General features: G+C 32.2%; 1 protein-coding gene across 1 annotated transcript in view; it reads right to left on the reverse strand.

The window, feature by feature from the left end:
• The window catches only part of ADAMTS20 (ADAM metallopeptidase with thrombospondin type 1 motif 20), a 150091-nt gene that overhangs the window by 70813 nt on the left and 51411 nt on the right, over positions 1-27867 (reverse strand). Inside the window, exons 10-20 of the mRNA XM_049783876.1 lie at positions 27374-27520; positions 25260-25401; positions 23575-23679; positions 21710-21855; positions 20325-20506; positions 20074-20210; positions 11508-11625; positions 6329-6424; positions 4991-5157; positions 4007-4136; positions 619-745 (exon numbers count right to left, since the gene is read on the reverse strand). Coding sequence (XP_049639833.1) covers positions 619-745; positions 4007-4136; positions 4991-5157; positions 6329-6424; positions 11508-11625; positions 20074-20210; positions 20325-20506; positions 21710-21855; positions 23575-23679; positions 25260-25401; positions 27374-27520 — 1497 coding nt within the window. The remainder of the gene's footprint in view (positions 1-618; positions 746-4006; positions 4137-4990; positions 5158-6328; positions 6425-11507; positions 11626-20073; positions 20211-20324; positions 20507-21709; positions 21856-23574; positions 23680-25259; positions 25402-27373; positions 27521-27867) is intronic.

Raw genomic sequence — 27867 nt, forward strand, 5'->3', positions numbered from 1 at the left:
TGTAAGTATTCTTTGCTGAATGAGTAGAGGTTCTGGTTTTTCCCGAATATTACATGTTACCTATTATGTGTTTTTCTTCTCTTTAACTTTGCTTTAAAACAGATATCTCTCATACACATGCCATACACATTAGGGAATTTATATATTAAAAGTAAAATTTTCTCTATCATAGAGTCATATTCAATGATTAATAAACAAACTACTGTCAAAATACAAAAGAAATCAAGGCATTTTTTCTATACCTCAGAAATTCAAGATGATTTTAAGCTAATAATTCAAAGGAAATGTTAAAATCATCCTAAAAACTATAGTTTCTAATTCTTAAGCCATGAATTATCTGATTAACATTTATCTTTTAAACATCTATCTTTATTTTTAATATATTATTTTATAGACAAATATTTCCATATCTGATACATGTTGTTCAGGAAACAGCATGAATAAAACTTAAATATATTACTGAATTTGACAATTGATACACCTTAAGTTTATGAATAGCAGATTTAATAATAAATATGTTTATTCTGTGCAAAAATACATTAGGTTTTATATCTATTCCACTGATTTTAATATGTTTACACAATGCACAACTAACATTAACCACTGTTTTTCTCTTACCTTAGTTCACAATCTACATTGCAATTTTCTGTCACAGACAATGGAAGTGGCATGTGTTCACATCTTTGATCAGATACTATCACATGATCACTCTTGCGTATGCAGGTAATTTTTCTTCTATGAAGACCTTGGTCAAAATCAAATGAAAATTAAAAAAAAAAAAAGAAAAATGCACATAAATAGATGTTTCTTATTTTTTAATTCTGTGAATAGCCTAAAGGAATCTAAGAATTCTTAGACTATCCACAATGCAGACTAACAGAATAGAATAGTGTGTGACATTGCTCAATAGATTTTATGAGCTAACCTTAGAAAGAATGAGAACTTTGCATAGAGGGAAAAAAAACCCACAAGAAATTGTGGTTTACTACATATAAAAATATACCAGTTCTAAATTTTTTGTACTCTTTATTTTTGTGTCACAATCATGTAAGAATTTAATATCAGAAAAACTAGGAGTAGAAGGAGAAAGATGGGAACATTTTCTTACTTTCAACTTAATTTTTTATAAACCTAAAACTTCATTAGAACAATCTAAATTTTAAAATGACATGGACTCAAATATGAAACTAAGGATAAGTAACTTTCAGCCAAAATAAAATAAATATACATACTGATTTTTCTAAATAATTAAAATTTGGATATTTTTTTCTTTTTATTTACTTTATTGGTGGGGGGAGAGAACTAGTTAGTCTCAAGGTTTACTCCTGGCTCTGCACACAGGGAACACTCTTGGATGGGTTTGAAGACCCATATGCAATTCTGGGGATCAAAGCCTAATTAACTTCAAGCAAAGCCAAAGCCTTTACCAAATTTACTGTATCTCGCATCCTTAGACCTGGTATATTTTTATATGTAGCATATCACAGTGAATAAACCTAAGTAATTTCAAATTTGTGTTTTCTGCAAGGAGGAACCATGAGAATTGAAACTATCAGAACAGGGTCAAATTTCTAGTTCACTTCAACTAAACAATTAGCTCAACATAAACATATACACTTATCTCTGCCCTTTCCTAAATATTATATTAAATATAATAATTTAAATTAATAATTTAATTAATATTTTAAATAATTTAATAATTAAATATTAAATTTTATTATTTTATAATGATTTTAAATGAACATCAAAGAAAGTAAATTCAGTAGAGAGGATAATGATATTTTGACAAAGAAAAATAGATGGAAATAACCATTCAACAAAGCCAACAAAATTAATATTTAAACCTATAGAAAAAAAGAATGAAAGAAACCATGTCACATAATCCAATAAAAAGTTCAGGTAACGTGGGTCAAAGAGCACAGCAGTAGGGCATTTGCCTTCCATGCCGCTGACCCAGGAGCCACCCGGGTTTTATTAACAACATTGCATGTGATCCCCAAGCCTACCAGAAGCGATTTCTGAGCACAGAGCAATGAGTAATCATTGAGTGCTGAGGGGTGTGGACCCAACACTTCTCCCCCAAATAAGTTTAGGAATCAAAAACATCAGGTACCTCTAAAGACGTGAATGTGTGATAGCTGAAATAAAAAAATGGAGATTGGATTGAAAGTATTTGTGAACTACAATTAGGCTCCTATCTTAGTTGGGAGCAATATTATCCCAACAAATAGAATGAGAGTCACATATTTTATACTTTCCAGTAATACAAAAAAGAGTGATTAGAAAAGTGAAAATAATAGGGGCCTAAGGGGTCTCACAACATTTAGGGTGTTTGCCTTGTATGCGGCTGACGTGGGTTTTATCCCCAAGATCCCATATAGTCCCCAGAGTCTACAAGGATTAACCCCTAGAGTGGTGGATGTGGCCTCAAAACCAAAGAAAAATAAGAGAAAATAATACTAATATTAACCTAATATTCAAGATTTGCTTTTTAACAACATATCAACATAATTATTGATGGTATATTTTACATTTTATATTGTATTTAAAAATCTATTTCACTGTATTTCAACATATTTCACTATACAGCTCATATCAGTGGATTAGTCATAAGCAGTCAATAGATCTTGTACTGGATACAACAGTCCTATAGGTGATCTTAAGTCATATAGACATTGCTAGAACAGTTAAAAAAAGCAATGTATTGAAAATGGGTAATAAAGTGAAAGTCTCCTTATTGAATAAAATGATCAAAGTAATAAGATTCAAAAGAAGGGCTTACAAGATAAAGTAAAATGATTTGGGTACTAAATTAGTACAGATATTGTGTGTGAAGGAAAATAAATGAAATTCTATTGCAACATAGTTATATTCCCTTGATTTATTTTAAATGAATTTCTAAACACTTCAAGTTTACTTATTTTTCTGTGTCCTAATACTTTTCAGTCCTAGGATTTCTCATGCCACATATAATTTTTTAATGATTTTATTAAACACATTGCTTTATATCTTTGGTTTCTTTTCTTTCTCATTATTTGTGATTATCATGGATCTCAATTCACTTTTTTGAACTTATGTGGCCTTTTGGCATGCTATCTGAATGCTATTTTGAAAATTTTCTTCATTATATTCTGGAAATTCTCTTCATCAATCTTATATTTAGTACATGATATTTCTTTTGTGTATTTATTTTCTTCATCATGTGTAACATATTCCTCAGTATTTTCTTGGAAAAAAAAGGTTTTGTTGGATCAATAGCTTGGTTAATAAAACTTCCAAATTAAACAATTTTTCATTTTGAAAGTTTTGTTTTGCAGGTCCACTTCCATGTTTTGAGAAAACTTCTTTAATTCTGCTAGAGTTATTTCTCTAATGGCCCTCACCACTCTTTGTGGTGAGCTTCATGTCATGAGCTGGACTTTCCAACTCTCCTATCTTTTGTCTCTCAGAATTATTGCAAAAAATGTCTTTTATTTTTCTTAAAACCCATAGATGAGCCAGACTATTCTGCGTCTATCTCTTTCCCCCTGACTTGTTTTACTCAGCATAATAGATTCCATGTACATCCATGTATAGGAAACTTCCATGACTTCATTTCTCCTGACAGCTACATAAATTCCATTTGCATATGTACCACAGTTTCTTTAGCCATTCATATGTTGAAGGGCATTTTGATTGTTTCCAGAGTCTAACTATTGTAAATAGCATTGCAATGTATATAGATGTAATGAAGGAAAAAAAGGAAGGGAAGACATAAAGGACAACTTTGAGTACAAATGTGTCTGTGTGTATACACACATATCTGTATATGTGTGTACGTGTACACATATATGAATATATGTATATATACATATATGACATATACATATACACACATATATAGCATATGGGATGGACAGTGGGAGGAGAGAATTCCAATCCCAGACAGTAAAAGCCAGACTCAAAATTATCCCCACATGATAAAAACATGCATAATTTTTATATCTTTTATTTAATACCCATGTACCTTGACACATTTTAGAACAGTCTTGCCATGGTCCATATGGATCCCACTTGAACAGGTCACTCCTTTCTTCCATAGGAATATTGAAGGAATAATGTACATCAGGGTTGTGTAAATTACCCACACACAAAACCTCAAAAATACAAATGCGCATAGAATTAACTTACAAAAGTTAGTTTGGTTGCTATTTGGGCCACACCTGGTGATGCTCAGGACTTACTAAGGCTAGATATCAATCTGAGTGAGCCACATGAAAGGTAAAAGCTCTACCATAGCTACTTCCTCTTCCCAAAAAAGATAGGTTTTTATTGAAGTAATGTTGATTTATAACATTAGCTAGGTTGTCAATGTAGATAATCTTATTATTTATTTTGTTATTAGCTTTTGTGTAGCCTCCTAAGTGTAGTGCTCCTAAGTGGTGCTCAATAGGCCTAAGGGACAACTCCTGGCAATTCTCTGTTAACTGGGTTAATGATTCAACTGGGTTCTGAGGATTGGTCTGCTCAGGTCATGTGATACTAGCCACTCTGAAAATACACAAGAGCTCATGTTTTCAAGAGCTCATGTAGCAATGGAGATTGAACCTTTGTTGTTATATTTACTTCCCTGTTATATTACCTACTGACATCTGATATAGTATATATTTTTAAATCAACATTTATACAATACTAAGTTATCCACTAAAAATGGCAAAGGACATAATTTTTTAAGGGTAAATCAATAGCTAATATTTATTGGGGCTGTGCAGAGCATAACATTCATAGACTTAGGCCATATATTTGTTTCTCACTTTACCACTTAATGACTTAAAGAAAGTATTGTATGAAATTTATGAGCATGCATTTAGTTTTACACATTGACATCTTTATGTACTAAAGCATGACCTCTATCATAGGTCTAATGAACTTCTACATTTTATAAAAAACAACAAATTTAACAATTTCAATTGACTATGATTCGTCTTAAGAATAATGACTGAGAATTTACCTGCACAACAAGCTCATCTTCCAGTCTATTAGTACTATTAATTCTTTCAATTGAGTTGTTTGAACCACTGTATTCAAAAATAGCTCCTTGTATGTTGATTTCTTTTTTTGACATACTTACAACAAAATTTCCATTCAAAAGAAAATTCCCTTGTGTGTCAGATAATGCTGTAAAAGAAAATTACTCATGAAAGAGTAAAACCAGATGACAATACAAAAAACACTTAAGTTTAAAATTAAATTGAGTTAATAAAGCAGCTTTATTTTATAACTTAATTTTATAAAGTTAAATTGATATATTAAAATTAACTATTATAAATAATTCAATAACATTTAATATACTCACAATATGAAGCTGCACAACCAACTCTAGCTAGTACTAAAACATTTGGTCAACCTGAAAGTAAACCCTATGGTTACTAAACAGCTGTTTTCTTTATTTTTAATTTTATAATAACAAATATAGTTATCAAGACAAGTTACCAGTGTGTAGTGTATTCTAGTCATAAGCATTAATTCCCTAATCAAATTTTATTTACTTTCTCAATATTATTTTTTATCACTACTTATTCTAGCTTGGAAAACAACAGATTGACCAGATTGATCAAATATTGAGTCATTTCTCCTATAGAAAAAATGTACATTTTTCTTCTTTGAATACAAGTAAAACTTTAAAATGAAAAGAAATTTTCTAGAATATATAATACACATGTGGTCTATAATCATGTGTATAGAAACATTTCAAATACAAATGAACTTTGAGTTAAAATCTTATATATTTTTCAAAATGTAAGTTATCTCATAAAAATATATATTGTGGGCCCAGAGAGATAGCACAGTGGCATTTGCCTTGCAAGCAGCCGATCCAGGACCAAAGGTGATTGGTTCGAATCCCGGTGTCCCATATGGTCCCCCGTGCCTGCCAGGAGCTATTTCTGAGCAGACAGCCAGGAATAATCCCTGAGCACCTCTGGGTGTGGCCCAAAAACCAAATAGATAGATATAGATATAGATATAGATATAGATATAGATATAGATATAGATATAGATATAGATATAGATATAGATATAGATATAGATATAGATATAGATATAGATATAGATATAGATATAGATATAGATATAGATATAGATATAGATATAGATATAGATATAGATATAGATATAGATAGATATAGATATAGATATAGATATAGATATAGATATATAGTATGGCTTAAAAAGAAGATATGAACAAAGACAAATGACAAACTCAAATTTAACAGAAAGTGCATGTTTGTTCAAGACTTTCTTGTCATACAAAAATTTACATGAACTACATGAACCACATATTGCTTACCAAGGTAATTGTCATCTTCTGGTTTTCCAGAATAGCTGTGCTGGAGAATGTCAACATTGGTTGCTCCAGTGGGAATCTTTACAATGACATTATAACCTGCAATATGATTATGTACATGTTATATGTTATAAAAAGTAGATGGCCCAGAGGCTACTACCGATGAATGACTCAAAAGTTTTGATAGCAGTCTGGGAGGAGAGTGGTGCCATGGGATGGGCTCTTTTAACATTTACGAAGGGATGTTGACATTGGTGGTGAAATTGATGCTGAAACATTGTACCTCTAAAACCCAAATATGAATAACTATGTAAAGCAAATTATTTAAATAAAATGTTTTAAGTTCTAATAGAATGGCCAGACTTAATTTCATTACTTTTTTGTAAAAAAAAAAATACAGTGGGACATAGAGAAAGAGTACACTGGGCATTTGCCTTGCATGCGGCTAACCCAGGATGTATACAGGTTCGATCCCTGGCATTCCATATGGTCTCCCAAGCCAGGAGCGATTTCTGAGCTCAGAGCCAAGAGTAACCCCAAAGTACCTCCGGGTGTGGCCAATAAAAAGCAAAATAAATAAATAAATAAATAAATAAATAAATAAATAAATAAAAGTACAATGAATAGAGCTACAGATAATGCACATGGCCAATCAGAATTAGATCCCTGACTCTGGCTCCATGCATTTTTGTCCCCTGATCATTGCCAGGAGTGATCTCTGAATGCAGAAACAAGCTCAGATTGTGGCCACAACCACCTCTCTGCCTCTCTGAAACCCCCATTCTCTCTATTTGTCTCTCTGTCTCTGTCTCTCTCTCTCTGTCTCTCTCTGTCTCTCTCTCTCTCTCGTTTCTCTCTCACCCACAATTATCTAAACGAATTACTGAGATGTAAAAAATTGGTGACTGTACAAAAATGAAATTTTGAATTCTTAAAAATACTTCCTAATTGAAAAAAATAATTACCAGAAAGTACAGTTATCAGTGTCCCAGTGCCAAATCCTTCACAAGTGTTCACTTCCCTGGGCAGATGCTCTCAGTTTCCTATCCTGTCTTTCTGGCAGGTTTCTTTTTCTTTTTCTTTTATTTTACCCATTCAAGCACTGTGGTTTACAATATTGTCACTGACAGGGTATTATTCAGGTCTGTTAAATTAATTTTAGTACCCAGTCCTGGTACAAAGTGACTACTTTCCTCTATCATTGTCATAGTAAAAGGATTATTTCTGGGCGCCACTCGCAGTAACATAGTTGACACAATATCTCTCTTCTTGACTTTATGGAGGTTTCTTTGTTGTTATTGTCCAATATGTGGTATGCATTGAGGAATGTTCCATGACCATTTGAGAGTTTTTAATCTTATATAATTTCTGTCCCCACCTCCAGTGCCATGTCTCCAACAAAGGACCAGATCTCCTGCTTTTGGGTTTTATTGTCTTAGACTTTAGTTATTCCCCTCCGATGCTTCTTTATATACAGCATGCAAGTGAAACCATTTTGTGTCTATTACTCTCTTGGGCATTTGGTTTATTTCCATACTTTGACTAGTCTGAAGTGCTACAAGGAACGAAGGGTGTAGTTTTTTGTTTGTTTGTTTGTTTGTTTTTCTGCATAGTGTTCTTGGATACTTAGGAGTGAAACTGCTAGGTTCTATGTAATATTTTTGAGGATTATCCAGGTTGACTTTCATAAAGAAGCTAGACTAGTCAATATTACATCAGCAGTGAATAAAGATCCCTTTTTCCATCCATTCAAGCCAATACTGAAGGTTCTTTATGATGAGTGCCAGCATCTGGTCTGAAGTTTAGATGAACTCTGAGTCCATTTTTTGGTATATGGCCAACCAGTTTTTCCAGGATCTCTTGTTGAAGACTTCTAATTTTTCACTTGTTCTACTTAATAATTGTTGCTCTTTATATATATATATTGACCATATACAAAAGAATCTTCTCTGGATTTTTAACACTATTCCATTGAAATTAGGATCTATATTTATTTCAGCACCACTATTTTAATTACTACTGCTTTTTAATACAATTTTGAGCTGGGGAAAGTGATGCCTCCCATCTTTTCCACAAGAAAAAATTTTACTCTTTGGGTAAAGGACATTGCTCCTTATGAATATCAGGAAAGTTTATGTGTTTATTTGAAAATATCCTGGACATCTTTATAGGGACTGCATTTAATCTATGTAATGCTTTTGGGGAGTATTGCCATTTTGACAATGTTAGTCCTTGAGATTTATGAACAGGGTATGTTACATTTCTTTTTGCCCTTTTTTTAAATTTTGTTTAGTAGTGGTTTGTTGTTTTCTTTCTATAGATCTTTAACCTCTTAGGTAAGCCTAGGATAAACACCTCATTTTCTGGGATAGGTACAGTATTTTCACAATCGTGGACAGGGTGTTTTTTTGTTTTTTTTTTAATATCCTTGTCTTCAATTTGCATATTGAAAAGCCATGTATTTTTGTGTATTAATTTTCTTATTTGCCACTAAATATCCAAGTATATTGTTCCTAGAAACTTTACTGTAGTCTTTAGAATTTTATTGTTTTAGAGGTTTGTCAACTATAAAATGCTAAAGTTTCTTTACTGATTTGAATACTCTTAATGTCACTCTATCTATTTGCTATGACAAAAATATCATTACTATGCTGTACTTGTGGTAAGAGTGTGCAATCTTTACTAATGTCTTATCTTAGAAGGAAGGTTTTTAGTTTTTCCACATTGAGTATTTTTCTGTTTGTCCCAAAGTTACAATTTCATGATTTTAACTTTTCTGTTTGGGAGATCCTTAGAAGTAAGACCTTAGCAGGAGTAAGTTCTTAGAAGTGCTATACTTTTCCCCTACCCTCCAAAAGGCAAAGCTGTGTTTTATTCAATATATAAATCACAGCTTCTTTATTATTTATTTGGTAACTTGGTTACTATTTGATGCCGGGTTTTTAACATGTTGGCAGGTACTTCCAAACCCCTGAGATATTATTCTTTGGCCTTCTTAATTTTTCTCATGTTTAAAATTATTAATGTAGAATAGAATCAGTACTTTATTCTCCTAGATATCTCATCACATTCATTTGTAATCTTGGTTTACTTCTGATACTTTCTAGTGGGGAAAATAAGATTTCAATTTTATTTAAATATCTATTAAATATGAGCTTAGCTAATCATTGTTATAAGTCTTCAGAGAAATTGAATACAAAAAATAGCAAATGTACTATTTCAAACAGTAAAAATAGTGATTTTTATAAGAAACAATATTCTATTTTATTTCATTTTATTAATTGCTTTACAAAAGAGTACTTTAATCTTTTTGAATTGGTGAATTAGCATTGGCCCTAAACACTGGTTCACAGACTGGCAAATATAAACAAATCATAGAGGGTTTCAATATTTCTGTAGCTGGAAACCTGCACTATCAATAAATTGACAGTACAAATAACTTGATTGCAATAGTATTTCTTTATAATATTACGGAATTCCAAGAATTGAGCCTCACACTGCTGTATGTATATGATTTACCACGCAAACTACCTAGGTTCCAATGAAAGAAGATTCCTGCAACATTCTTCCCTTTCTCTCTAGTAACAATTATAGCGCTAACTATGTTTTGTTGGACAGAAAATTTTCTTAAGTGTTTAACTTCACTGCTTTATCAGAACTCCCTTTTAAAATCCTTTTAAATTTGCTTTTTTTGTTTTATTTTTATTTGGCGGGAACATAAACAGAAGTGCTTTGGGCTTTAGTCTTATTTCTATGCTCGGAAAATCATATTGCTGCTAGGGACAGAATTGGGATCATCACATGCAAGTTGATGATTTCATGTAAACTTTATTCATAGATTTTTGGTTATTAGTCACAGAATAATTTCAGTTTTTCACTATTTTTAGAGTTTATAAAATTTCTAATTTAATTATAAATTTTTCAATATAAAATGTTTCTGAAATTCAGATTTATTTAATTAAGCAATTCCTAAATACTGTAAAGATAGCAAGATAAAAATGACCATTGAGGCATAAATATAAAATATCAATATTTTCCATTTGCAAATTGGTTAATTAAAAAAGGTTAGATATTTTATATTAATGTTACAAATGGCTCTTTACAAAAATGCTTTCATTCCTATGGGCCATTGTTTATAAAAGGAGAACAAATTTGTGTTGCTCTAAAACAAGAAATCATACGTAGAAAATAATATGCCACGTTAATTAGAACTCAGACACATAAACATCACCAAAACGATAAATTACCATATTTTATATAAATAATTTATATAACTTCTTACTAACAAACTGAGCACGTATAAATACAATTAAAACTATACTGTAAACAGATTATTTTTCAAAGGAAGTTTTAAATTATATCTTTTATCATCTTAAAGGGTCAAAAATGTATTTCTCAAAAATATTTTTGGTTTTGATTTGCTTTGTTTTGCTCTATTTTGATTTTGGTTTGGAAGGGTCACACTTTGTTTTGTTCATGACTGACTCCTGACTCTGCTTAGGAATAACTCTGTAGTGCTCAGGGGATTGTCAGGGAATCAAAGCAGCTTGATTTTGTTGTAAGGAAAGCACCATATGGTCTTTATAATACATTGCCCTCTTACCTGATAAATTTACAATAAAAAACATATTTATATTATTCTGAATAATTTTGAACAATTTTGGAAATATGTAATAAAATATCAATTATATTGCAATCCAGATAGTTCCTGGAAAATATTTGGTAATGATAATTTTAAATAAACATCTATGAATGATTTCAACCTTTACCTTAAATAACTTTCAATACATCATCAATAACAAACAAAACATAAGATTAGCTATGTCCAATAAAGGGTAGAACATACAAGAAAAACTATTAGAAGTCAGTTTCCTAAAAAATTATAAATGTGCATTTCAGATTCTAAGAACAATAAAAATAGTTTATTAATTGAGGGGTGGAGATATTTTTCCTACATTACTATCAAATATCACTCAATTTACTAAAAATTTACTTAATAAATATAAAATCAGATTTTTCTTGAGAAGTGAATGCATTATGCATGTGGTGTACAGTTTAATTTATATATTTATCATTTTTTCTTTGACAAATATTTTAAATGAAGGTGCAGAGTGAAGAAGCAATGTTATTACTTCTTAATATTTTCCTTCCTCATATAAAAATGAAAATAAACACAGCTTACCATAATGAGCACTGTTGAAGACACCAGACACTGTTCTGCATGAGGAGTTATCTCCACCGCATACTCCACACTTATCTCTCCTGGCCTTTGAATTTAACACATGATCACAGCCGGCTTGCTTCAAAATATAATAATTATTATTAATATTATAAAATAATACTTTAAAAATTAAATTCACAAATATATATATTATCAAGTAATATTTATACATATCAATATTTTCATATTATATTTCTACAAAACATCTTTACAGTTAAACATGCACTGTTTTTGAACATACAAACATCTTTGTCAAAATCACATCAGATGGCACTGAAAAAAGATTATCTGGGGGCCACAGTGATAGCACAGCAGTAGGGCGTTTGCCTTGCATGCGGCTAACCCAAGATAGACTTGAGTTTGATCTCTGATGTCGCATATGGCCCCTAAGCCAGGAGAGATTTCTGAGCTCTTAGCCAGGAGTAACCCCTGAGCATCACTGATGTGGCCGCTGTCCCTCCAAAAAATGATTACCAAATTTATATTTTAAGCTCTTAAATTAAAACTTAGAAATTGACATTGTAATAAAAATTATAGTAATTTTGCATCATTTGTTAATAACAGCAGTTCTATAAAAATATAATTCAAGGAAACAAAATGCAAGACTTAAATATTTTTAAGTATTTTTATAACCATGTGTTGCTTATAAGCTGGCAATAAACTCAATACACTTAAATAAATAATGCTTCCAAAATAATAGCAAGTATAATTAGCAATATTTACAAAATGAGAAGATAAATAAAGATGGGGAGTGATAGCACAGAGGTAGGGACTTTTGCCTTGCACATGAATGACCCAGGACAGACCTCGGTTCAATCCCCAGGGTCCCATATGGTCCCCAAGTCAGGAGCTATTTCTGAGTGCAGAGCCAGGAGTAACTACTGAGAGTCATTTGGTGTGGCCCCAAAACAAGAAAAAAAAAAGATGGAAGTAAATGGTTCATTCAGGGAGTTTAAATAAAATTGCCATGTGCTATAGAGTGACCCATACACAGAAGAGCATGTGCACTGTTTCCACCAACACAAGTGAGTAGGAGGCCCAAAATGACTCAAGAACAGCATGGCCACTCTGTTCCACTGCTCGCATTTCTAGTCAATGAGCCATAATAGCACAACAGCTAGAAAATACCACAACACAGCAAAATTCACAATGTGGAAACAATGAAGAACACCACCATGTTTAGAGAGAGAAGATGACAGAGATTCAACTAGTACTGGCCACCTATATAACCTATTTAATCATTATTTTAGAGATGAAATGTAGAAATGATTAAAGAACTCAATTAAACAGAAAAAGTCAAAAAGACTCAAGAGGATATGAAAGTATAAATAAAAAAACTTCAAACAAAATAACAGTACTAAAAACTTGATAGGCAAAATGAAAACTCACTGGATGGCCTCACCAGCAGAATAACAGCTCCCCAGGACTAAATTCGTGAGCTGAAAGAGTAACTACATAATACCTCCCTATGACAGAAGTTGGAAGAGTTTCAATATAAATGAAAAACATTTTCAAAATAAGCAAGCAGACAACAATAGAATGTAGGGATAACATCAACAGGAGCAATAGAAGAATCATAGGTCCCAGAGAGGCAGAAAAGACAAAATGAGGGAGCAACAATCAAAAACATCATTATTGCGAAGTTTCCAGACCTAAAAGTGCAAGAACTGACATCCTGAATGCCTAAAGAGTACCAACTAAAAGTGACCAAATAAATCACCCCAAGTCATATCTTAGCCACAATGATAAAAACCACAGATAGAGGTCAAATACTGAAAGCAGCAAGACCAAAACGGGAAATTATATAGAAAAAATTATCCATAAAATTTACAGCAGATTTATAACAAGCCACTGTGCAGACCCAAGGGCAGTAATAAACTGCCTTCAACAGAAATTAATGCCTCACCATGAATATTTGACCTGGTCAGACTTACAGTGATGTGTGAAGGAACTATTAACAACTTCATGGATAAACAACAGCTAAAGAACTTTACAAACTCAAAAATATAATTAAGAGAAAAACTGAAGTGTCAACTTTAAGGCAAAACAAACTTCACAGACACAACAAGATTTTATGAAGAGATGGCATAAAATCACACATGTATGATCTCTCTCCAGAGCATTTAGCACATTGAGTTAAATGCACTGATTAAGAGACACAAAGTGATAAAATGGATCAGAAAATCGAATCCAACATTTTATGCTTTCAAGAGACATATTTAAATATTCTGAGAAAACACAGATTCAAAGTCAAAGGTTGGAGAACAATCCTTCAAGCAAACAAAATCCTTAAAAAGGCTGGGGGAACATACTAGTATCAGATGACTCAGACTTTATAAAGGTTATAAGAGACAGACATGGGAATTTTTTTTTTTTTTTTTTTGGTTTTTGGGCCACACCCGGCGGTGCTCAGGGGTTACTCCTGGCTGTCTGCTCAGAAATAGCTCCTGGCAGGCACGGGGGACCATATGGGACACCGGGATTCGAACCAACCACCTTTGGTCCTGGATCGGCTGCTTGCAAGGCAAACGCCGCTGAGCTATCTCTCCGGGCCCCAGACATGGGAATTTTTTAATAATCATGTGATGTGTGCATCAGAAAAAAATTAGTATCCTAAACATATGCACCCAACTAAAAGCCAGAAAAATTATTAAAACAACTACAAACAAATTTAAAAAAATCTATCAATATGAAAGTACTGGGACAATACTATAGAAGTTCCAGCATAATGTATTGGAAGACTTAAACACTACCCTATTACATCACCTCTTGATGTATATCAACCAGGCTAAATGTTAAAAAGGACATGCTGGTTTTTAACTTTTTAAAAGTTAAAACATAAGAATGTCTTAGTATATATATATATATATATGGCTTTATATCCCCAGAAGCTAAATATACATTCTTCTACAATGTACATAAGGCATATTTCAAGATAGGCTACATGCTTAGCCACAAAACATACCTCCAAAAATTCAAGAAAATAGAAGTTGTTTCAAGTATTTTCTCAGATCATGATGCACTGAAAAATAAAAGTAAATTTCACCAGAAACAAAAAATAACGTTTATCTCCTGAAAACTAATCAGCTCACTACAGACAGATTAACCAATGGTTGAGAAAGGAAATCAAAGAGAAAATCAAGATTGCATGGAAAAATTAGAACAAAAATTCTTATTATCATAATCATGGGACACTTCAAGAGCAAAACTAATCAGCTCACTACAGACAGATTAACCAATGGTTGAGAAAGGAAATCAAAGAGAAAATCAAGATTGCATGGAAAAATTAGAACAAAAGTTCTTATTATCATAATCATGGGACACTTCAAGAGCAAGCAGCATTAAGAAGAAAATTTATAGCTATAGAAATTAATCATCAGTAAGAAAGAAAGAGCCTACACCAATAACTTAATGGCACAGCTTCAAAGATAGAAAATGATGCAAAAATAAATCAAATTAAACATGGCAGAAATTAAAAATGACAGATCAAAAATGATCCAAGATTAATGAAAGAAATTTGTTCCTTGAAAAAGTAAACAAGATCAATAAGCCATTAGCAAGATTCAAGACTTAAGAAAAACAGTAAAAAGAATTAGAAAACAAAATGGGGATGTCACTACAGATAATACAGATATTCAAAAGGTAATCAGAGTTTATTTTGAGAATTTTTATATCACCAAACAAGATAAACTGGAAGAAATGAACAAATTCTTGGACTCCTATAACCTCTCATCTTTGTTGAACCAAGATGATCTGAAATATATGAAAAGTCCTATCACTATTGAGGAAATTGAAAAAGGGCTTCCCAAAACAAAATGCCATGCCTAAATGAATTCACTAGTGCATTCTTTCAAACTTTAAAGAGAAAATACTGCCAATTCTTTTCATGTTCTTCTGGAAAATTGAAGAAATAGAAACAATCACTAACAGTTTATAGGAAGCTAACATTAACATAATAATAAAAGCAAACAGATATATCACAAAATAAATAAAGAACTACTGACCTATATCCCTGATGAACACAGATGTGAAGATCATCAACAAATTACTAGAAAATAAAATCCAACAGCTCATCAAGAAGGTTATACATCATGACCAAGTAGGATTCATTCCAGGGATTCAAGGATGATTTGACATAAGTGACTCAATCAATATAATACACCATATCAACTACAGAAAAAGCAAAATCATATAATCATATCAATAGATGCAAAGAAAGCATTTGACAAGGTCAGCACCCATTTTTGATAAAAATTCTCAATAAGATGGAAATCGAGTTACATTTTCAACATAATCAAGCTCATTTTCCAAATGACCTTTCCAAAGCTCCTGGCAAACATTCTACTTATTGGGGAAAAATTAAACCCCTTTTGTCAAAACATTGTCAAAGACAATGTTGCCACCTCTCACCATTCCTATTAAATATAATTTTGTAATTAATTTGCTATAGAAATTAGGCAAGAAAAATATGCCACGGGCATCTAGATAGGAAAAAAAAGAAGTCAACACTCACTGTTTGCTGATGACATACTAATTTAGAAAATCCCAAACATTCTACCAAAAATCTCTACAAACAATAGATTTGTACAGTAAAGTGGTGAAAATGCAAAATTAATGTAAAAACCTGTATCTTTTTGAAATACAAATAATATATGCAAAGAGAAAGAAGAGACATTAAGAAATGCCATTCATAAAGAAGCATCAGAAAAAGCTGTATCTCAGAGTCAACTAAAGAGGTATCAACCCCCCCCCTACATAACACTACTTCAAGAAATAAAAGAAGAAATAAGAAAATTGAAACATATGCCTTGCTCATGGATTGGGAAGATCAATATCATTAAAATGGCAATACTTCCTAAAGCATTATCCAGATTTAATGCAATTCCTATAAATATATCATGACATTTTTCAAAGAAGTGGCTCACACGATCTTGTAATTCATTTGGAAAAATGAACATTGTGACTCTCTTAAACAGAGGTCCTCAAACTTTTTAAATAGAAAGCCAGTTCATTGTAACTCAGACTGTTTGAGGTCTATAATATAGTTTTAAAAAATTATGAACAACAGGACCTATGAGCCATAGTTTGAGGACTCAGGCCCAAGACTGAGTGGGGAAGCACGTTCCATACATGAGCATTGAGGGGCGAGATGAGTCAGTTGCTAAGCAGGACAATAAGTGTCAAAAACACCTGGCAGGTCAAATAAATATCCTTGCCAGGCTGCATGTGATCCTAGTGCAGTAGTTGAGGACCCTGCTCTAAATCAATCCTTGGGAAACATCACTTTCCACAATTTTAAATTGCAATGTACAGGGGTATTCATTAACACAGCCTGGTATTGGAATATATGCAAAGCCTCAGAATAATGGAAGGGACTTGAGTTTTCTGAGATTGACCCTCATGTCAATTAACCTTTCATAAAAAGGGACAAGATATACAAAGTGGAGTATGGCAAGCTTCTTCAACATGTGTGGTTGGGAAAACTGGGTAACTACATACAATATACCTGAGGAAAGATACATAGAGGGAAATGTAGGAAGAACTCTCCATGAAATTAAATCTAAAGGCATTTCAAGGATGAAATATCATTGGTCAGAAGTGAAAGGAAAGATAAATAGGACTACATTAAAGTGAGAAACTTCTGCACTTTAAGGGAAAAGTAACTAGGATACAAAGACAACCCATAGAATGGGAGAAGCTATTTATGCAATACTCATCAGATAAGAGGTAATATCTAATACATATAAGACACTCATAGAATTTAGCAAGAAGAAACATCTAATTCCACCTAAAATGGGGAGAAGAAATGAATAAACATTTTCTCAAAGAAGAAATACATATGGCCAAAAGACACATCCAAAAATGCTTCATGTTACTAATCATCAAGGAGATGCAAATAAAAACAACAATGAGATACCATCTCACACCACAAAGATAGCACACAAACAAACAAACAAACAGACAAAAAACAAGAACAACCAGAGCTGGAGCAAATGCTGGAGAAAGGAACTCTCATTTACTGCTGATGTGAATGTACATTGATTTAGTTTTTTTGAAAAAAAAAATATGGATAGTTCTCAAAAAAAAAAAAAAAAAAAAAAACAGAAATTGAGCTTCCCTTTGATCCAACAATACTACTCCTAGAGATATACACTAAAAATCCCAAATCACCATGCAGGAAAAAAAAAAAAACAAAACACTCTGCATTTCTGTTTATGCAGTCTTATTTACAAAAGCCAGAATCTGCAAACAACACAAGTACCTAACAATTCAGGAGTGGCTAAAGAAACTGAGGTACATCTACATAATGTAATACTATACATCTGCTAGGAAAAATGAAGTTTTTTTTCTTTTGTTTTGTCCCCCAATTCACAATACAGACCAGGCAAAGGGCTTGGGTTGAGAAAAAATGAAGTTATGAAAATTGCTTATATATGGGTTGACATGCCAATTATTATGCTGAAGGAAAGGAGTCAGAGGGAAAGGATAGACCTAGAATAAATAGTTTTGATCATCTGTAGAATATAAGAAAAGTAGCCATTTTAAATAATTGATTTCATAAAAATAGCTCCATGCTGATGGTTGTCATTATATACACTGAAACTATTATTTCAGTTTGATTAGATAATCTAAATTTAATTATTACAAAAATTAAAAGTTATTGTAAAATATTTTCAAATGATATAAAATTTTAAAATTTTAAAATAATTTAAAATATTTTCAAAATAAAATTGCAACATAATGTTTTTTGAGAGTACAGGTATCTTGAATTTTTTATTCCTTTGTAAATGTATTTTTCATTAACTTAGATAAAACATATTTCACATGTCACTAAGTGCCCTTTTTTCTAAGTGTTTATCTCCATATGTATTTTTGAAATATTTCATTATATGACACCTCGCTATTTGAGCATCTAATCTCTATTGTGCATGTCTTTTATCATCTAGGTAATTTATTAACAAAAGTTTGTTTAAAAGATTATTTGGTTAGGTGGAGAGATAGCATGGAAGTAAAGCGTTTGCCTTGTATGCAGAAGGATGGTGGTTCAAATCCAGGCATCCCATATGGTCCTCCAAGCCTGCCAGGAGAAATTTCTGAGTCTAAAGCCAGGAGTAACCCCTGAGCGCTGCCAGGTGTGACCCAAAAACCAAAAAAAAAAAAAAAAAAAAAAGATAATTTGATCCTATTAGTTCTCCATTGTCCAAAGGAAGAAGATGACATGACTACATTTGTCTTATTTAAACCAGTCTTTCTCAAACTTCTTCCGATCTTGGATACCTTCTCACTTTGATTTCTTCCTGTAAGGCTCCATATCCTGCCATGCGTCATCTTTTGCCCCCCCCCATTTATAAAACTTTCACTTCTGGCTCTCTTTGAATATTTTAGGGGTCCACAGGCAGGCCCTTAGAATTGAGAAACACTGACTTCAACAGTATTCTCCATCCTAGTCCTCACCTTACGAATAATTTTTAAATTGCAGTATTAAATGCATGCTTTATTTCTTTTTTAATAATTTTTATTTTGATCAAAGTGGATTACAAATCTTTCACTGTAATATTTTAGGTACATAGTGACATTGAATCAGGGACATTCCCACCATTAATGTTGTCCTTCCTCCACCTCTGTTCCCAGCATGCATCCCAGATTCCCCTCCTATACCCCCCCTCCCAGGCTGCCAGTATAAGTGGTCCCCTCTGTGTCTAGCTTATTGTAGATTGGGTATTGATTCTGTTCTCGATGGCTTTAGATTTGGTATTTAAGTCTTATTATTTTTTGTTTCTACTTAATGTTCATATGACTGTTTGGTCTTGGTACCATCTATTATTTCCTCCTCAATTTGTGAGGCAGAACAAGATGGTTCAAGTTAAGAGGTTCTGTTAGAAGGAAAGAAAAAAATAAAGTGGGGGTAAAATCAAACAAGTAAAAAATGGTAGGAGTCCTTTTAGAGGCTATCAATATCAATTTAAGAGAAGAAATGGAAAAAGAAAGAAAAATATAAAAACAATACCAAAAAATTAAATAAAAAAAAACCAAAGCACCACAGCAATAAATGCATGTTTTCTAATTAAATGTCTCATTTTTTCTATTTTCATCATCTTTACCTTTAGAGGAAAGACAATTGATGTTAAAATGTTTAGTACAAAAATTATAAGTTTCCAATATGAAAATCAAGTCAATACCTAATTAAACTCCAAATTTTCTAAGAATACCCAATAACTTAAGAAATGATATCTGCTAATAACAACCAGCAGTTTATTTCTACTGACAATCCTTACTTCCTTTTTTTGCTATTTCTTTTTTATATTTTAGTTTTAGGATCACCCCCAGTTGCTCTGTACTCGGGAATCACTCAGGGTTCAATATGACATGTCAAGGATATAACTGCCCAGTTGGCTACTTGCAAGTCAACACATTACTGCTGTACTATCACTCTATTTCTATAATCAATTAATCTGCAAATATTAGTTAAAGAAAAAGAAGAAAGTATTATTTTGAATAAAACTTTCAATACCGTAAGTTTACTTACTCGACATAGGCCTTGAACACAGATGTCATTGGTTTCTTCTCCACAAGGAGTACCGTCAGCTACTTTATCCTTCAACTGGTAGAAGTCAGTGGTTCCAGCAACTCTACAATAGAGTTTACAGCGATCTTTTACAGCAACTGTTAAAAAATAATTTTAAAGGTCAAATTTCTGTATACACTAAATATATATGTGTTTCCATGTCTCAAATGAAAGAACTTAGTTCTTTTTAAAGAAAGAACTTAGATACTTACTCCCACTATACTTTGGAAGCCACCTCACATTGGGGGAAAGACCGTTGATGTTGAAATGTTTGCCATCAAAATCAGAACACTGCTTCTCACGAAAATCTTGCTTGCCTTTTGGACATGAATCCGTGTTACAAGACCGGAATTTCATCCTACGGCCCACACAGTAATTTCCTCCATTTCTTGGTCTGGTCAAATGAATCAGTTTTAAAGCATATTAATACAGTCATTTACTGCCATTTATTTCTATAAATATTTCATTATTTACCAAGGTCAAGAAAAATACTTAAGTTCCACTAAAGTTATCTTTTTTTTAACAGATTAACATTTCTTTTCCACTATAGTTATTGTTTTGAATAGACTAACATGGCAACATGGTTTTAAAACCATTCTATGGCTCATAAGCAGTAAATGCACCCATCTATAGTAGAGACACTATAGGCTGGAGGTCAGAAATGATTTCTTAATAATGACATTAGCAGAATCTAATGGTGGGACTCTACAAAAATTCAAAAGTGTTTTCAATTTCTGTGAAAAATAAAGCAACGTAATCTGAAGGAAATACAGAGGAAAATTAGACTTTTTTTAATTTAATGAAAAAATATTCATAATTTTATCATACATATCAAAATTAATCATTCAATTAATGAATTTCTAGCCTAAACAAAAATTTCCCCATTTCCTATATAAAGTTATGATATATAATAACACCATCATCATTTTTAAAATGACAAATTCTAACAAATTTTAACTATTCCAAATTTAACTAATATTATATTTAAATCATGTAATATTACTACATTAAAAATTATTGTAAACACAAGAAGTGAAAAATGTTGTATTCCATTATAATGAATAAAATATTAATAAGATTTTTATTTATTTTCCTTAAAGTAAAAGTGGATATGTATATGCTTCAGTACTTATTTGCACTAATAACACTTCTGCATATACAAGAGCAAAGCAGAGAAAATTTACAGCGTGCCAAATTACATATCCCAAAGAAATTTGAAAATGAAACATATTTGTACGAAGAGCTAAACAATTGTTGAAGAAACATAATCTTCCCATAGAAAAGTAGTTCATATGAAAGATCATTACATTGCTGTCATTATATTGTTTCTCAAATTTATACTCTATCTAAAAAATGAAGTAATGACTCTGTCTTTCATATTCTAAAGGTGATTTTAATGTTAAGTATGTTTTTAAGTCTGAATAAAAAAAAAACAAAAAAACAAAAACAGAAAGTAATATGGTTTAAAGTAGCCCAGAAGTGTTCTGAATCTCAGAAACTTAGAGACTGACCTCCAGTTTAGAAGTGAATGAAACTGATGCTTATTTTCTGGTGCCTTGAGATAATCTTAATTTACAGTGACATAAAAAAGACATACTCAGGGTGATCACAGAGTCTAGTTGTGCTTTTGATTCCACCTCCACATGTCCTTGAACAAGTACTGTAAGGTCCCCATGGTCCCCATTCACCATCTACAGGACGTTTTTCCATTTCTTTGTTCACACATAGCCCATGGTGGCAATGCTATAAAAATAATAAATGAAAGAAATAAATGATATAGAATCAGAAAGTTAGAATACTTATAATAGCAGAAAAGAGGATAATTGGGCAAAATGTGTGTGACTTAAAGCAGTGTTTAAAATTTCTTTTTTATTTGGGGAGGGGTTGGGGTCACACCTGGTGATGCTCAGAGGTTACCCCTGGCTATGAGCTCAGAAATAGCTCCTGGCTTGGGGGACCATATGGGATGTCGGGGGTCAAACTATGTTTCTTCCTAGGCTAGCGACAACAAGGAGACATCTTACCACCTAAATTCTTAAATGTAATATAATTATCAGTATTTTAGTATCCTACAGTTAGAATTCATTAAATATTTAAATTTTAATTGAATTGCAAAATATCAGTATTTCCTGACTATCTTACTGATAAGTAAAAATATCAAGACCTACTGAATGAAAAAAAGAAAATTTTCCTTTTCTTTAGGAATTAAAATCATGATCTAAGTCATCTGATATAAGATTATAACAAAAAAGTAAATCTTATAATCTTAATCAATCTTGATCAAAATTTAATAAAGATTAAATATTTAAAATAAGATTATGCATCATGCTGCCACTCTAACCTAATTTCAGGAATCATATTCTTTATAATTTACCTCAGAAAATAGACACAGAAGAATATTTCTACAATCTATTACCAGCCCTTCTATTAAACCAAAAACATCTATGTCCAGTATTTCACCTACATGAAAATTTTATGATCTTATATTCAGTCTACTTTTATGTCATTCCTCACATCCGTGCCAGCACTGGTTGTTGTTATTTTTAAAGTATACCTGCCTTTGTGGTAAGAGGTCATATATTATTGTTGATTTGCATCTCCTTTATGATTAAAGATGTACATTTTATATAGCTTTTGGCCATCTGTAGTTAATAATTTTCTTCAAAAAACCATTCTCTTTTTTTCTAAATTTAACCTGTTTTGCAATGGTTTTACTTTTTTCACAGCTCCAGTATGAAGTTGTACTTAATTTTTTTCAGAAACTTTGGTGTTTATGGGGAGAGGGGCCAAACTACAGAGCAGAGAAGGCAGATCACTTTAGAAATTCCTCTTTTATGTAGAAAGAACCAACTTAATATTGTATACAGGGCATTACATTTCAACATAAGCTTCTCCAGTACAGACAATATTATCCACCCAGAATTTGAGTTTATTCTGGAGTAGCAAGAACAACAAACTTCATCCTAATATATAATTTGCTTCATTACAATGGTGAGCCTTATCACTTGCTATCAGGTTGTTAAATTCAGATGAATTTGTGACAGATATTAAAATGATAAATATATAGCATGAAAGGCAGTTTACATGATGGATATAACATATTTAGTGCTAATAAAGTTTTGAAGAAATTACTTGAAATTTTTCATGAAGCATAATTAACATTTTAAGGAAATTTTTGAAATTCCAAATCTTTATGCCTACTCTCATTTTTAGTAGCAAGACTACATGTACTTATATAATTATCAAATGGTTATCTGTAATAATGTATAACCTCCATATTTCTCTCTGAGTTTGCAAATGAGTATAATTAATATTAAATGTACTTGACAATATACTATTCAAACGAAGAAGATGATAACAAAAAAACAAAGTTGACATTAACTTCTCAGAGTCCTAAAAGGAAGAGTAATTGGATCTCTAGATAATCTCTTGATACAAAACTCACCCTTGTAGAAAACCTACCATCCCAGGACCACAATTTGTTCCATCAGCCAATGGCATGTGTTGAGTGCGACAGCCCTTATGAACACCTTCTGCACTCATGCACCAGAGACGTCTGCATTGTTTCTGCAGAGTAACATAAGGCATCAAGAAAGATCAAAATAATTCCCAAACCTACCTAGTAAGTTATTCTACCATTAAAAAATACATTATAACTATATTTAGCTTCTAAATTATGTGGGAAATATATTTCATAACAAAATTTAACATAGTAAAAACCCCTAGTCCCAATCACACAGAACTACCAGCCTTCATGTTTCCTTGCTAAGTACAAACTAAGTAGGTACTAAATATGACCCCCTATCAACTTGTTTGCCTGTTTCTAACCCTTCACTAGGTAAGCCCCAAGTTCTACTTGGAATCTACCTCAGTAGCAACTTCCAGAAGAGGTCTTGAGAGAAATTAGTAACAAGAAGCTATGGAGCACAGATAATAATGGCGGCAAAGAGGGGCCACAGTTGGGCCAGAGAGATGGCATAGCGGTAGGGCATTTTGCTTTGCATGTGGCCGACCTAATCTGTGAGGGACCCGGTTTAATTCCTGGCATCCTATATGGTCCTCAGCTTGCCAGGTGCAATTTCTGAGTGCAGAGCCAAGAGTAACCTGTGGCACACCCGTGGCATACCTGCTGGGTGTGGCCCCCCAAACAATCAATGAATAAAGTTTTGGGGGACCGAGTGGTAACACAGCAGTAGGGCATTTGCCTTGCACGAGGCTGACCCAGGACTGACTTTGGTTAGCTCTCCAATGTCCCTTATGGTCCCTTAAGCCAGGGGCGATTTCTGAGCGCATAACCAGGAGTAATCCCTAAGTGTCATTGGGTTTGCCCCCACCCAAATAAATAAATAAATAAATGCCTTTTTTGTTTTGTTTTTGGGACACAACCAGACATTTCATTTCTATGTATATTTACCCAGGATCTAGAAAATTCATTCAAATGATGTATGCACACCATTATTCAAATAGAATTGTTTAAAAGGGGAGTAGAAGGGGATGCCAAAATAACCCTTGGCCTCATAGTATGGTGAGAAGGAAAGAAATAGAGTGGAGGAGAGAAAGAAAAAGACAGATGGAAAATAATAGGGTACAGGGGCCAAGGGAATTCAGGTACATTAATAGTGTTAAGGTGTTAGCTATATATAAAAACAATAGACTAAAGAACAATGAAATAATGAGACTCAACAAACTGAACTTCAAAAGGTGAGTGTCAGGGTGCAGGCTGGGTTGAGACTGGGTGAGGGAATCTGGGAATGTGAGGGAACTTAGGAATATTATTGAAGGAAGTTGGACTGATGGTGGAATCTCTGCTCAAATAATGTATGTTTAAAACTCAACCATAAAATAACATTTTAAATAACGATGCTTAAATAAAAATTACTTTAAATGTTTCACATTTACAGTATAGTCCCTCATAAAAATAAAAAAATAGGAACAACCTGGTAGTGCTTAGAAAGTGGAGCTCAATAAATTTTATTTCGCATTTCTATAACTTCTTCTGGCAAATGTTACATTTTTCTAATAATTAAAAAATTCAAATATATACAATTTACTCTTTAAATAAGAGAATAATTGTATTTTGAAACATATTCTTAATACAACTTTCAAACAGTTGGTAACTTTTAAACAAAAAACAAATGTTTTCTTACCAAATAAGGACATACGTGTGATCCAGGACCAAACATAAGTTCACATTGCTTATTTACATCATATATCAATCCAGGAAGCTGAGAAGACAGATCATATACTCTTCCATTCGGTGTGTCAAGAAGGCATTCTCCATGGCCAGTACTGTACCATGAAAGAGACACATTTTAATATATATGAATCTAATAAAGTACAAGAGTTTCTGCCATATTTCATGTAGTTCACCACTATCAAAGAGAATTCCAATATTTCTTCATCTTTTAAAAAGCAATGTATATCCAATTTAGTAGAAAATCTCACTGTTTACAAAAAACTTTAGATGTACCTATTCTTACTTGAAATTCACAAACTCCTTGAAAGTTGTGATTTACAAACTACAAGTAATAAAAAATAAAGAATATAATTTATGAAACATATTGATGTGATAATGTTCCATTAAAACAAGTATGTTACCAAAAGTGTTCAAAATATTTCTCAAGTTTATAATAAAGGAATATGGTTGTAAACAGTTCAACTAAGTTCACTTTTCTATAAATAGAAAGTGTAAAATAAAACTTTCAAAATGCTAGTAGAATCATGATATTCTATAATTTAAAGATATTTTAAAAAAGTGGTTAGTAGGTGAGAAATATATGTGAATTTTTGTTGCAATATCCAGTCTCCAGAAATTTTTCTGAAAAATTTCATCCCAATTTGGTTAAAAGGTACAATATTTTGCATTGTATTTACTAAGAATTTTAACATATCTATATCAAATGGAAGGACATTAAATGTTTCCAAAAATTAATATAACCTCAAGAATTCTGATTGGAGATTAAAAAATTACCTAATAGAAAATTTAATCATTGGTATTATAAATCAATTATCTCAACTAGCCTTTGAACAAAGCTAAAGCTGTCGTGATGAGTAAATTGGATCAGCACAGAGATCAAACCTATGCTTTTACATCAGATTATCATAAAGAGACTTAAAATAAGTATTGTAATAATAATCAAAATTATGGTATATAGAATGAATATATATTCAAATCATAGCCTCGTGTATTTCCATAGTTCTCATAAAAAGAGAAATAAAATAGGTTATACTGATGAGACATTGGTTCAAACATGCAAAATAATATTACAACAGAGTATTTAAACAGAAATGATCATTTAAAAATAAGTTTGGCTTGTTTTTTGAACACCTTTCAATAATTAGAAAATATTTTATTAAAATAAAAAGAGGAGTTGAGAAATGAGTATGAGTAGAGTATGAGACAAAAAAGAGGAGTTGAGAAATGAGTATGAGTAGAGTATGAGACAAAAATGCGGCAACAAAATTCTGCATCTGCCATTTGTCTTCATATATATGAAGATACCTCATATGAGTAGCAAAACTAGAGACTCTGACTCTAATTATAAACCACTCTTTGAAACACTCCTAGTTTGACTTGACTATTCTCTGCCATTCAAGGAAACCTCAAACTTGAGTCACTCAAACTCCTTTGCTAGGTTTTTAAAAAAAGTCAAGCACACACACAAAAAGCTTAATTCCCATTGTCTCCCCCATCGAGACACAGAACAAAATTGTCATAATGTGGAACTCAGAAAATTAATATTTTTTGCCACATGCATTGGAGCTCAGGGCTTATTCCTGGCTCTGTGCGTATGGTATCATTCCTGGTATGCTCAGGAGACCATATGAGATACCCAGGATCAAACATGAAAGATGAGTGCCCTACCTTTATACTATTGGTCTATCCCTCCCCCAAAATTTTATTGATAAAATAGACCTGAGAAATCCCCCAAGAAAAATTCAAGTGCAAAATCAATGCAAAAGTAAGTTTCTCTTTTAAAGAGAGAATATCCACTTTCCATTGGTCAAGCTTAAATTTACATTAAAAAATAATAGAAATTGACATTTTAATGAAGAAATTTCTTTTTTTTTAATTTTTATTGTGGCCAAAGTGAATTGCAAAATCTTTCACAGTAATATTTAAGGTACATAGTGATAATGAATCAGGGGCATTCCCACCACCAGTGATGTCCTTCCTCTACCCCTGTTCCCAGCATGCGTCCCATATTTAAAATCTAATAATTTAAATTATTTTATTGAAGCAGCATAAACTGTGACTTACTCAAGAAATTCAGTGATATATTTCTGACTACATTTTGACCAGGTCCAAGGATTTGTGTGATAATTTAAAGTTGGAGCCATTACATGATAGTCATTCTTAATTCCAGATTCCTTACACTTAAAACTATCATCATGTGGAACATTAAACCTAGGCAAGATAAACATAAGAATATGAAAATATGTGTACATTAAAAACAGATGTTTATGACATCCAAATATAATATCAAAATTTATACCATCATTCTCTCCAGAAGACACTATAAAGCTAGGATTACATTTATATTTATAAACACATACTCTAACCAGGGGTCCTCAAACTTTTTGAACCAGGGGGCCAGTTCACTGTTCCTCAGACCATTGGAGGGTCTGACTATAGTAAAAACAAAACTTAGGAACGAATTCTTATGCACACTGCACATATCTTATTTTGCAATGAAGAAACAAAACAGATACAAATACAATATGTGGCCCGCGGGCCATAGTTTGAGGACCACT

The sequence above is a fragment of the Suncus etruscus genome, chromosome 11 (genome assembly GCF_024139225.1).
Source record: "Suncus etruscus isolate mSunEtr1 chromosome 11, mSunEtr1.pri.cur, whole genome shotgun sequence".
NCBI classification, from domain to species: domain Eukaryota; kingdom Metazoa; phylum Chordata; class Mammalia; order Eulipotyphla; family Soricidae; genus Suncus; species Suncus etruscus.